The 13,384-nt window shown below is 45.1% G+C and overlaps 2 protein-coding genes across 3 annotated transcripts; one reads left to right on the top strand and one right to left on the bottom strand.

Annotated features, from left to right (window-relative positions):
• The first annotated feature begins 1,596 nt into the window (after window positions 1-1,596).
• Window positions 1,597-7,550, top strand: LOC133901104 (E3 ubiquitin-protein ligase IPI1-like). 2 transcript variants are annotated; one of them, XM_062342402.1, is made up of 7 exons: window positions 1,597-1,988; window positions 3,673-3,854; window positions 4,354-4,412; window positions 4,917-4,945; window positions 5,041-5,109; window positions 5,176-5,434; window positions 6,864-7,550. In XM_062342402.1, exons 1-7 carry the CDS (start codon window positions 1,757-1,759, stop codon window positions 7,345-7,347), a joined length of 1,314 nt encoding a protein of 437 aa, XP_062198386.1. In that variant the 5' UTR covers window positions 1,597-1,756; the 3' UTR covers window positions 7,348-7,550. The 2 variants fall into 2 exon arrangements, with proteins under 2 accessions (XP_062198386.1, XP_062198385.1); XM_062342401.1 differs by having other exon boundaries at window positions 5,041-5,434.
• Window positions 7,551-11,823: 4,273 nt separating this feature from the next.
• Window positions 11,824-12,251, bottom strand: LOC133909905 (uncharacterized). The gene is made up of 2 exons (XM_062352441.1): window positions 12,028-12,251; window positions 11,824-11,950 (listed from the first exon to the last, which is right to left on the bottom strand). Exons 1-2 carry the CDS (start codon window positions 12,235-12,237, stop codon window positions 11,849-11,851), a joined length of 312 nt encoding a protein of 103 aa, XP_062208425.1. The 5' UTR covers window positions 12,238-12,251; the 3' UTR covers window positions 11,824-11,848.
• Window positions 12,252-13,384: the final 1,133 nt, after the last annotated feature.

Genomic DNA, 13,384 nt, shown 5'->3' with positions numbered 1-13,384 from the left:
GGTCACGCGACGCGCGCACCGCGTCCACGTGGGACGACCCCCGGGGTCTGGACCCCGCATGTCATACAGGTGTAGCGTTCTGGACCCCGCATGTCATACAGCTGCAGCGTCCTCGGCGCCGCGCGGGGCGCGTGGAGGCTGCCTGCGCTGAGCTGGCCGCCGATGCCCGCCACGGTTCCGGTGGCGTTGCTGGTGTGAGTGTGACCTCACGGCTCACGCGGAGTGACTGACGCGGGGTGGCGCTCCCAGGCGTTGGATGCGTGATGGACGGGCAGGATGCATCCGGCTTGGTCGGTCAAGCGAAGAGGTCATGTTTTGTGTGACGGCATTAATAGCTCCAGTTTCTGTGGCAGCAAAAGGGTCCGGTTTTTCGGGGACCGCCCTGTCCTTTGAAATAATCACAGCGTCGTCCATCCTCGGGAAAACCTCACTTGTTCCATTTTCTTTAATTTTTAGTAATGACTTGGGTTGGTGATTTTCCTAATAAATTACTAGCACATTACCTACACATTAGGAGGCTCAGCTATATACATAGCCACTACAGGAAGTAAATTTTTCCATAATCAAGATTAGTTATCAATCGTATCTATAATCGGTCTAGTTATCATATATATATATATATGTGTTATTTTAGTTGTCGTGTCCAATACTAACTAAAATGGAGAATTAGTTACTTAATTTACATTTCCTCTATAGAGATATGGAAAGTGGCGATAATGAGGGATCCAACTAGTCTAATATATTTTAGTTTATCAAACCCTTCGATGAGAACCGGTAATTTAGGATGGCGAGAGATATTCACGATCATAAATGTTTAGATATATCTTTTTCGTATTATTAATATTACAGTTCGGACTTTAGATTGTTTGATTGACTTTGATATTTATATTTTATCCTTCTGCAATGTACATGAAAAAATTTCTAAGTATATAATCAAGAAAACTCTATAATTTTCGAGCGACGTCAGCTATAAAAACTAGTGGTTACACACTTTCTTCATCCCCAATTACATACGCCTTTCTTCTTCCCAACATCTGCTCGAACCAAGCGATTCCCCACCTTGATGGCCTCCCTCCCTCTCCGCTTCCATCATCGCCACCAACATCCTCCGCTAGCAACAGCCACCTTATACGAGAGACAGTGTCGCTATGTTCATATCTGCTCGTTATATTCCTTTCAAGTAGCTATTTCAGGTTCCAACTCAGCTTTGATATCTTTGCTATCCACCCTTCGACCATGTCCATTGCAAACTGGCATACCTGCAACTAATAACATCATCTCTAACTTATCGTCGCGCCGAAGGATCTTCGACTATAATCATTAGATTAACATCTCCATTGGTAAGTTCATTTAAATCATTACTATAAGTGATTGCAAACTAGTTATCAGTCCCTAAAATCATATACACGATTGGCTAGGTAATTAGCAAATCTAGAATCAAATTCCAAATATGTTAAATTACCCCCAACTACAGGACTCCACGGCTGAGAAAAAACCACAAGAAAAACCGGGCACTGCCCCTTGTTAGAATTATCCGGCTTCCAAGGTGGCCCCGCAGAAAACTGCAATTCCCTTCCATTTATTCCCCTCCCCCTTCTAATTTCTGGTGGACGCCAAACCGATACCGGCAGAGGGAGGCACAGCACGAGGAGCTCATTGGTGGTATCGAGCGGGTCGAGGGCCACGAGCGCGCGCGAGAGAGAGATCGGAGCTGCTCGGCGTCGCAGTGGTGGGGAACGCGGCGAGCGCTACCGGGATGGGCGTGGGCGCAGAGGAGGAGGTGGAGACGGCCGTGGTGGCCGAGGGAGGAGGAGGCGGGGAGCAGGAGGAGCAGGAGGGCGGGGGCGGGGACGCCGAGGACAGGAAGGGGGAGGGGGAGGAGAAGGCCGCGGCAGTGATGTCGTGCTCGATCTGCCTCGACGCGGTGGTCGCCGGCGGCGAGGACAGGTCCACCGCGAGGTTGCAGTGCGGCCACGAGTTCCACCTCGGTGAGCGGCTTCGCTGCCTCGAGATCTTACGCTCATTCTTGATTGCGTGATTTGTATTGGGGAGGTGGGAGCTGGCGGGTGGAGGCTTAGTCTTGAATTCTTGGAGGGGGCAATTTAGGAGTTCTGTTAGTGGGACTAGAATTGCGAAAATTGGAATTTGGGGATGGGTTCCAGCTTGGGGAGATGATCCGAATGAGTTCTATGAAAATTATTACCATAGTTACATTTTTACATGGCTGATTTTGCTGGAAATTTTCATGGTTGGGGGTTTAAATTAATGGTCCTCTTTCGTTTATGCTGTGGGATATATCTAGAGACACCATAAGTGCGATTATGGTGTACAATTTGGACGAGGTGGGAGCATTCTCTTGGATCAAGATTGGCTGTTATTTGGTCCAGGCTTCATCAATTCTAGTATATGTCAGTGTTTCTTGGCTTCATTAAAAAATGTGTCATAATGAGAAATATCGCTCCATTCTCTTACTAATTGAGTAAATTGGAGGCCATGTTTCAAGAAAACACAAAAATTGTCATTTGGTGGGATCTTTAGCTTTCTCTGGCTGGTGAAGGACTTGGTGCAATTCAAGAAAGATTAGGGTCCGCTGTTTCTTTAGGTTTCTGAGTCGTGTTAGGGACTTTATTTTCCTTTTTTTTTATTTGCATGAGATCGATCTTTTGAGGGTGAATAGAGTAGCTTTGCATTAGACTGTACGGATTTCTGGGAGTGGTAGAAATTATGGTGATGCAAAATCATAAAGTTATATGCTTCACTACAAAGTGTTGGAATTGTCAGGTGATTTGATCTTCATTCAGTGTGTGCGTGTTTTATCACCAAAGGCAACATTTTTTTGCCAATCTAGACTACTGAGGAGCTATGCATGTATGAATGTGCTATTTTGTTTTGGTGTGATGTGAACTAGAAGAAATTTCATAAACCTATTAAGATCAGTTTATTTTGATGGATTTGAATTATTCGATATTGGCACATGGTAATTTTGGAATAGTGTAGTTTAGTCAGATGCTATGTCAATTTGGATTAATTTGTCTTTCAGATATGTTCATTCTGTTTTTTCCCCTGAATTAGCATGGCGTCTTTGCAGAAGATGTCCTTTCTATTTGTAACTTGAAGATAATTAGCGCTCCTTTCCAATTGTAACCTGAAAATAATTAGCGCTAAGTGATGCCATAGTAAACCGTTGCTGTTAAAACTTAAAAGTGGTTATGCACAATTAAGAAGATGCTCCTATCTATTAAATCTTGGTTTAGGATGGGTGACTGAAAAAATTGTTCGCTATCTATAAGTTGATGTAGATAACAAAGAATGTTCATTGCAAACCTTTAAGACATGAGAGGAAATCAGTAACTAATAGTGCATACTACTGCTGCTTAATTAGTTCTGCTAGTAATAATTAATGTCTCTGTAATAGATCCAGTCCATAGCTTTGCACCTTGGACCAATCATTCTGGTTTGGTCAGTAGTAAACTGTTAGTATAAATCAGCTGTAAGGAAACTTTTGTACATGCAAGGTGCAACATGCTGTTGTATGCTTCATAGTATCCTTTTGAATCCACTATGTTGTTATAGCTGAACTTGAAAGTGCTTATTCCACATAATAGATTTGTGCATGAATGTGCTGCTTAATTTATTCTACATACTAATGCTTGTAACCATTTATTTCATCAGATTGCATTGGTTCAGCATTTAACGCCAAAGGAATTATGCAATGCCCTAATTGCCGCAAAATTGAGACGGGGAATTGGCTTTATGCAAATGGTTCCCGTTCATCACAGGATGTAAACAATGATGAATGGGGTTATGATGAAGACCTTTATGATGTTGCTCACTCCGAGGTGGCAACCTTTGTGGTAAGGGAGTTCAACTTCTCAGTTATGGGTGACACTTATTGTTTTGTACCTTATGTTGCATCGATCCATTTACTTCCCTTGTGGAATTTGACCTCATTTCCTAGTTTTTTTTCGTCCATTGTTACTCCTTTCTTTTCGATAGGGTTTGCTCTGCATGTTGAATTCTAAAAATATGGATGCTCAACCGTGACTGTTTACTTAAGGAGTTCAGTGCTTCTTTTGGAAATAACTGGCATGGTCTTTGCAGTGTATTTTATGGGTTTTCTTCCTTGAGACTGGAAATTTAACCTAGCGTTAAACATACCAAAAACCGATATTTTTAACAAAAAAAATATTGCACTGTGACTGTGAGGCTACCTAAATAAAAATATAGCAGGCTTAGTTATTGCCACTGCAGGTATCTTAGTTTATATGTTTAATTTTATATCATCTTTGTGGAACTATTTTACTAACTGAGGTATTTTCTTGCTAATGTGATACATTTGGACTATTTATGCAGCCATTCCGCGTCCAATGGTGTCCTATTGGTCGTTTAGCACAGCTTCCATCCTTATTTGAGTATGCTCTGCCCTCCAAATTTTCTACTTATTGCTATGTTCAATTTTCCCTTTAAGTGCATGGTTGATATTATTTTCTTGTGAACTTTAATGTATGTTTATAAATACATCATTGCATCAGTTATCCTTTAAGTTCCTGCGTCTGTAAACTTCCTTGTGCCATCAGTTCTAGAATCCTTGGTGCCACTATTTTAGTACTATGACTACGCTATTATGGAGGGCACCTTAAAACCTGTAACTACAGTAGAACTTCCTGATCTCTTTTCACCCATCATATCGGTGTGGAGATAGTCCATGTCTTCTAATGTGATATTGGTCAGTAAGTTAGTGTTCAGTACTTCAGTTATATGTGCTCGTCTCTGGTGTTGATGGGTAGAATACACAGTTTTGATGGCACCTCTTGATTTAAAATTCCCCGCATTATGTTTTAGGTCTTTGTATGATAGAGTTAATGTTTTATTGGTTATTAGGCTGTTTACTCATGTTGTGTCTCTTCTTCTAACAGTGAAGTAGATCCCTCACCACCAGCTGCTTGTAAGTTTTCATTTAAATTAGAAACAATAACTAATCTTCCATATACCTAATCACATTTGCTGAGGATTGAAAGTGTTCTAATATTGCCAATGCAGTTCATGATTTCATTGGGCAAAACTTCAACGAGCATGTTTCTGTATCAGTACCTGCAACAGCTCATCCAGGTCCGTACGTCGCTTACTTTCAGCCTCTCCCACCACCAGCATCATCATCAGGCTCCCATGTCGCAGAGAGAACAATAGATACTGCTGGATATCATGATCGCTGGACCCCCCTGGCTGGGACAGCAGATGGCCGACCATTGCAGCCAATACATCCTATTGATTTCCATCATAACCCCTGGGCACACATGCCCCACTCCTATTCTCAATCAAACAACAATAACAGTTTAGCTGAGCAGCCAGCAGTCCCTGTGGGAGCAATGAGGGTTGGGGGTGTTGACAGTGATAACCAACAGCGAGGGCTTCTCCCCTCATTTTATGGAAACGGGTAAGTTATGTTTCATTCTCTCCCTGTTATGAGTTTACTTTTCCCTTCATTAAAAATAGCATTCCACCTGTACTTACAGAAAATGCTTAGAATTGCACATTTAATCCTTTGTGATGTTCTAGCTGACTAACATGACCTAGTTCTCTAAAAGTAGTTTTATTAACTAAGGCCATTTCAATAACTTCTGTTCTATTTTGGAAATTACAAACAATAGTTAAGTTCCTACAACTAATTTTGATTCATTTGCAACCTAGAAAAAGAGATTATGCGTCATAGGTACATGTCCCTCGTGCAAACTGCACAAGTTGGTGCATCATATAACTTAGTAGCATGCTCAATTAATTAGGCAGAAATGTGGGTCCATGCCTCTAACCAGCACAAATATGGGAAATACGTGGCACTAACATAGGGGCATAGGTCAGATGTGACACCTTGCATTAGAAATTTTAATATCACAAAAGCTGCTCACACGATTGTTAGTATGGTGCAGCTTGAAAAGATAAGGAACAAATGGTTAGAAACTGGTTTGGCTGGTCAAAAATAAAAAATATAGAAATTATTTGGGAGGAAGAGGGCTGTACACAAAGCAGGGATGAAGGATGCAGTAGGCATTATTGAAGGGCATGGGGTGGTATGGATTCGGGATGCAGGCAGTGTTCTAAAAAGTGCTAGGCAGTCAGCAGGGCAGCACCTAGCGCCTAGGCAGGGCGGTGGTTAGGCGCTAGGTGTGAGGGTGACTTCTAGATGGGTTAGGCAACTGCTGTTTAGAACAGTGGGTGTAGAAGGGTGGTGTTAAGAGAGAATTAAAGGTGGTGGGTCCCATGTATAGGCAGTGTGCTGAACACGATAAATTGTTTTTAAATAAGACATGAGGAAACTCTTTTCTTAATCTCATGTTGATCCTGATTTAACACAACGTAGTCTTGTAGCAAGATATTGTAATCTCCAATCCATCTGTGTCCATGTTTAATCGCATAGGAAATGTACTTACTTCGTTAGATGCCTGGGAGTACATACCCATAGGAGTTATATGTACGTAACTAGATTCCTATCTTATTGGAGGCCTATCTTAATTTGTATCTGTAACTAAATTTGGGTGTGGATATGGTTTTGTAAGACCAGCCATACCCTATCCGTTTTGGCCCTTTGGTTTATTTCGGTAATTTAGATGCTAGCATTCCAGTATAGTAACGACAGTAAGACAGTAATGCTGATTTTTAAGCAAATCTGGAAAGTAAGGAATGGGGTTATGCTATGGTTTCCTTCCAAGTTATATCCTGGTGACATCATTGTTTCATCTTTGGTTCTACATTAACATGTCAGCTTTACAACAAAGTAGTCATGCATTACTGTTGCATGGTTTAGTATGAGCTTTCTTACACGACAGTCTTAGGTATCTTAATGGCTACAACATATTCTTTGTTTGCAGATCTGGATCAAGGCCTAGAATTGCAAGTGTTCCTCCTATGGCGCCACAATTCATAAGAGCGCATGGAAACATCAATGAACAATTCCAGCAGAGTTCTTCTAGTTTATTCGCTGGGTCACAGCGATCAGGAGGCATGCAGCCATTGGGAGCTGGTGGGCCTGCCCTGCCACCTCCAGAGAACACCTCCTTTTGCCTGTTCCCACCCGTTTCATCAGGCCCCAGTTCAATGGAGAACGAGGATGTCGGAGGAAACCAGTTCTATGCCTGGGAGAGGGATCGCTTCGCTCCTTACCCGCTGATGTCCGTGAATAATGAAGGCACCTGGTGGAGCTCTTCACAACAACAGCAACCTCACGGCACACCAGAACCTGCATCAGCCTCGAGGAGGCTGTCCAGGCAGTGGATTGACACTGGTAGGTCACCACCGGAGAATAGATTGCCGGACAACTTGTCATTCCGACAATTGCACATCCCTCGGATGTAGCCCAGCGCTGGTAAGACCTAAGTTAATACAAACTTGGAAACCCTATTGGTTGTAAGAGATGGGAACACCGTTGTAAGATAAACCGGGTCGGATGGTAAACCTTGAGACGTTATTGTATGCGGGATGCTGAAGAAATTGGCCCAGGGAGAAAACGTTTTCGACTTGGGTTTATGTGAATCCAATGAAGTACATATTTCTGGTCAGGTTGAGGCGTTCGAAAGAGTTGATCTCAATCTTCTACTTGCTGCATTGTGCTAGTTATTTATGGTCAGGTTGAGGCGCTCGAAAGAGTTGATCTCAATCTTATACTTGCTGCATTGTGCTAGTTATTTATGGTCAGGTTGAGGCGCTCGAAAGAGTTTATCTCAATCTTGCTGCATTGTGCTAGTTAGTTCCTTATGTGAATGTTGTAGGTTTTAAGAATATTCGTTTCCTTCCTTGCTATGTCAACAGTCCGTATCCAAAGAGTCTTTGATGCTTGGCTATGTTTCCTACCGGGCATTAGGATGCGTTTGGATGCTTGAGGCAACGAGTCCCACTGGTCCCAGTACCATGCAGACTATGGTTAACATGGAGCTAGACATGTGACAATATTCTCTTAGGCTTGCCCAAGTTGTGGCGCCATTTTTGTTCGCCACAAGTTAGGCGAGTTGGGCAGAATTATGCGGCAGAAATGTGTAACCTTAGGTCTACTCTTTTGGTCCAGCTCTCCATCAAATCACTTAGGATAGATTAACTGCCGCGAGCGCGTGCTCCTCCGCATCCTGTCGTCTGATATGGTATGGAATGGAACAACTTGTTTCCTCAATTAGATCAGTTTAGTCAAGAGCCTAGAACAGTTTTATTATGAGAGGCAGCTCGCCGGAGGGGCACCTTGGCGTCTGAGATGCCGCTGCAAATCGACTGGACGGTGAAAGACGGAGAAGGTCAACTGCATCGAGCTCCACGCCTCCGATCGCGACGAGCTGCAAGACCATCGCCACGGGCGACACAACCACCCTAACCACCACCTCCCCACCCCAAGCCACTCCGTCCCCGTAGCCCGCCAACACCCTCTAGGGTCCAGCTACTCCACCCGCTGCCCGTGCCCTCCAAGGCCCACCGCATCAGCCTATCGACCCCTAAGCCTCCAACCCCAACTCCACCGTTGTAAACTGCTTCCTTTTGTTCTTGGCATACCCTTTGGTCCGATTAAGCTGTGACCGTTGTACAAAACAAGTGTGGCTTTCTTGATTTGGAGTATACTTCAGATTCATAGCATATGAACTCAAGCCTGAGCAGCATCAGAACCTGTTGTTATATTCGAAGCTGTGGTAGATGGCGAAGGCTTTTTTGCCAGCCTTGTGCCTGTGAATTGACGAGAAAATGAACTAATGCGGGTGAGGGAGCAGGGCAACCCGTGGGCTCGCCAACGTCTTGGCGCCGAACCAAGCAACGGCCTCGTCTGCGTCGGCACGCTAACTTTTGGCAGGAACGCACTGCGACGCTGAACCAAACGAACCATAATGCTTATAGTTTGCTAGTTTTGCATCAACACTACACCTCTTTGTGCTCTGCTGCAAATCACGGCCTTTTGGATACGGTTGGTCTCCCAATGTCGAGTATTCAGTCGCTTTAGTGTGTCCGGCAATTATGGTCTCTAGCTGCAGCTACGTGGCGCATAGGCTTAACGGGGGCGATTGGTTCGCTGCCCTGGCTTGCCGCACCAATTTATTGGCGAGCCCAGTGTAGGTCATCACTTGGATAGCGAGTTTTTTTTTATTTTTATATTTTTTATTAAAAATTTAAATAAATAGATTCTCGGTAGAAATATTTGTAAAACTAGACGTCTGCAGCCCTCTGAGAGGGCAGTTAGGGGACCTAACCGTCTCTGATGGGGCGGTTAGGGCCATTTTTTCCTCTAAAAATATAATTTTTTCATTTTTTTCTCTAAAAATGTAATTTTTTGTGTAATTAAAGAAATAGAAAGGAAGGGGTGTAAGGAAATTAAGAATTTAAATTTGGAGTAGGTTATGTAATAGTCGGAGAATAAAAAATCCGTAATTAGTAGTCGCAGCATTTTACGTGGGTATAGAGTGCGAAGGAGGACAAACATAGTATTAAACATAGGGTGAAAATATTACAATACACTGTAACCGCGATGACACGATGAGGAAACAAAGGTGACATGTACGGTTCGCACTAAGACATACTTATTAGTGCACCGATCCTAATCATAACATGCCTTAGGGAGGGAAAGTATGTCGGGTTACATTAGGTAGTCTCTATTGAGTGCATCTAGGATACTTTCCCTTTCGGAGGGCATCAGGACCTGCCGCCTTAGCACGGCGGGCTCTCTCCCGCTTCCTTTCCCTCTCAGCCTCTCGAGCCTGAGCCACGGTACGATCGTGCGCCGCCTTCCTCATACGCTCTTCTTCCTCCCGTTTGAGGCGAAGTTCCTCTTGCTGTTGCTCGTACTCCCGACGTGCGTACGCTTCCCTTCTCCACCTCATGTTCATGTCGACCCACTGCTTCTGTGAGTCATTTTGCTCATTGTCGAGCCACTGAATAAAATCACAGAGCGGTGGAGGGGACTAAACAAATGGAATAAGATGAGCGGTTAGTAAAAGAGGGTGCGAAATCGGAAGAGATGAGGTGGATATCTGTTACCGTACCGGTCGATAACCAGTTGTTGCATGGCGAGGCTTGTCATACTCGTAGTTGGCACACATGAAGAAGCGCAGCCCATAGGTGTATGAGATGTCCTGCGACTCGCGGAGCTTACAAAGGTCACCACAGAAGCACATTGGTGGTTCGAGATCTTCAAGTATGGTAGTCCCCCAATGTTTCTTTGGTGGGCTTGATGGAGCTGAGGAAGACATTGCACTTGAGAGATATGAGAAATGAGCGATGCTTCAACGTAAGGAGGTTCGACTATTTATAGTTGGGGGAGGCAGGAGCATTGGATTCGCTCGTGAAGAAAGGAGTGAGGGCAGGGGCGTAGCTGGTGGCAGGGGCATCGGATTCCATCTTGAAGAATGGGAAAGTTGTGTCATTGCTCATGGTCAGAGATTCCACATTTATTGGTACCCGTGTTGTCATTTATTGTTTGGAAAAAGCTGGGTAGTGTTGTCACATCTTGTTTAAAGCCTGCGGCAGGAGGCATGTGTTGTCAAGTCATGGTTAAAGTTTAGTGGTGTGGTCACTTCTTCATTGAACGTGTCTGAATACGAAATGCATTTACGAAATGCTAAGTCGACCATACAAAGTAAACGTGTCTTAATACATAGGAGTACATCACGAAGCGAATATGCATATGTTAGTTACATAAAATGTAAAATGCTACTCATGCCTCCCTCGTTGACGTCGCCCGTGCGCCCCATCGTGGTCCCGATGCCGCTGATTAACCCTCACATGACCCCTGGAGTAGGTGAGCAGGTCGAGTGGACCGACGTGTCTGGTAGGCCTAGTAGGGACCACCGGTGTCGAGGGCTCGTCCTGCGTGGGCTGTGTCCAAAGGGGAGCACTGGAAACCTAGGACTGCTGGAGGACGTCGTAGTCAGGTGTGCCCCCGAAGAAGTCACGGACGATGTCGTATGCGGCGTCGGGGCCAGCCTCATCCTCCTGACTAGGGTAGGAGGACTGTGAAGGCTCCGCAGGCATCCATGTGTACTGGCTGGAGGGGCCTACGAACAATTAATCACATTAGATACGAACAATATGGTACTGAAAGTAGTAGTAAAAATTGTATAATTATACCTACATGGTACGACGGTGCAGTAGAAGAAGGCCACGCTGACGTGCCGTAGTATGGCTCGTACGTTGCGGGCGGGGTCGGGCGTGGGGCCGCCGAAGACGGACCGGCCTCGTCACCGAAGTAACCTGAGCACAATATTAACTTATTTTGCTGAAAGTATTAGAAACTAGGATGAAGGGTGCCTGGAGTACCTGAGGGTGGACGCACAGGGCTCGATCTACGAGGCTGCGTTGAGACTTGTGCAAGTAGACCTAATGAATGTGTAATAATAATAAGTAAAGGATATTGTTCAATATTATTCAAAAGTATAATTCGTACCATATTGCTCCGAGCCTCCATGACGTGGTAGAAGGGGTCGTGTGGGTGCCGACACGGAAGAACGTCGGTGCACGTCTGACGGCCGAGATGACTCGGTGTGGACACCACTGGACCTGAGAGGCGCATCTGCTATATTTGTGGTAGATCGGCAGGAGGTGAGCTTCAAGGCACGCGCCGTCTTGTCGAAAACCCGTTTAATGAAGCTCGCAACATCCGACGCACTTAGGTGGTGCCCTTGCCGGACGCGGTCCATGGCAACAGCTGCATCCCTATTTACATCATAAAGGATATCTGTCTGCGGATACGAACAGGAGTGAACAATTACAGTATACGGTTATGTTCGTTCAATATGGACTACGGACTTCAAAAGTAACTTACTGCTAATGCGGCGTCCTCGTCCGCTATCGACCGGGCGTACGGCACAAGCGTCCTAGTAACCAGGTGGCCTTAGCCACTAGTGAACATTACCCACCCAAACAACCAAAGCAGGAAGGCCTCCAAATGCCTCGAGACCGTGTATGCGTTGGCGTGTGGGTGTATGTACGCCGGCTGCAAAAAAGACTGGTGTCAGAAAGGATCATTACGACATACTATATTAGTATTCGATAAGTTGTATGTTATCGTACCTGGAACTGTAGGATCCACTTCTTCGTTGGCCCTCGTGCATCGGATAAGAACTCAGGCACGTAGGGGGGTGCGTCCGCCTTTCGCTTCACCGGGCCAAAGCGCTGATGCATGTCGTTCATCCAGTCAGCCTGCATATCGATGACCCCAACCGCAGCTCCCGCGCAAGGAAGGCCTAAGAGGTAGGCGACGTCCTGCAGGGTGGGGATCATCTCGCCGCACGGGAGGTGGAACGTATGTATCTCCAGCCTCCAACGGTCGACCAGTGCTGCTATCAGCGACCGATCAAAATAGAAACGACGGGCCGCAACCTCGGGGTTCTCCATCGATCGGGCCTCGACCAACCGGCAAAACTGTAGGAGTCCGGCCGCTGCCAACCTATAAGTATTGCAGTATATCAATAATATGGAACAACAGCAGTGATATGTCAATTTCGTATCAAATTTTTGAAGTACCTGTGCTTCCATCGCTCGTTTATCGTCAGCAGCTCTCCAGGGCCCCGTGGTCAAAACACTCCTAGCTCCGTCTAGTGCTCGGCGGATAAGAAGCTGCGATGCTTCTTGTCCACGGCAGGGTCTAAAAGCTCGGGGGTCGCAGGGTCAGCCATATCTGCATTTGAAAGACATGTACATTAATACATTGTTAAATAAATACAGTAACAATATACTTTGAATGCAAATTAACTATATCACTATATGCAAAATTAACGAATATTAAAATGGTACAAAACAATCACAACGCACATAAAACTCACCTAGACAACAGGTGCATCACTGCATGCATTTTTGGGATAATATTTGTAAGTGTGACCTACTTTATTGCACTGACTGCATCGCTTAATCCTAGGGCCAGCCTCGGATTCGTCCATATCGTTGCGAATCTGACGAGTTTGTCTTCGACCCGGTGCGTTCTTCATCTTTCCCAAATCAGACACATATATTCTTGCAGGCCCTGGGTTACTTGTAAAAGTGTCAACAATGCCGTAACCATACAACTCCTGATCCAGGTGTTGAGTATTTGATCTTTCATAAAATACTTTGACACATATTGCCTGGGAAGCATATGGTGCTCCGCACACGCAGCTATGACGTGTGTACAAGGTTTGTAGAGTAATTGTGGCTTCTGACAACTACATATGCATATCCCACTCCTTAGCACACACTCTTGAACATGCCGCTCACGTCTACCCCCCCTCCGACCCTTATCCCGACACAGGACACTAAACCTGTGCTCTGCAGTGCCCTCTTGATTTGCGCGATGCATGTGGGCCTTCTTATTAGTCTTCTCCATATACTCACATAGCATCCGTCCGTAAAGCATACGATTGTCCTCCATTACAACCTTAGCAGCTGCATACCG

Source organism: Phragmites australis, chromosome 2 (genome assembly GCF_958298935.1).
Source record: "Phragmites australis chromosome 2, lpPhrAust1.1, whole genome shotgun sequence".
Lineage (NCBI taxonomy): Eukaryota > Viridiplantae > Streptophyta > Magnoliopsida > Poales > Poaceae > Phragmites > Phragmites australis.
Note: the sequence above shows the minus strand (reverse complement) of the source record. Positions and strands in the feature narration are given on the sequence as shown.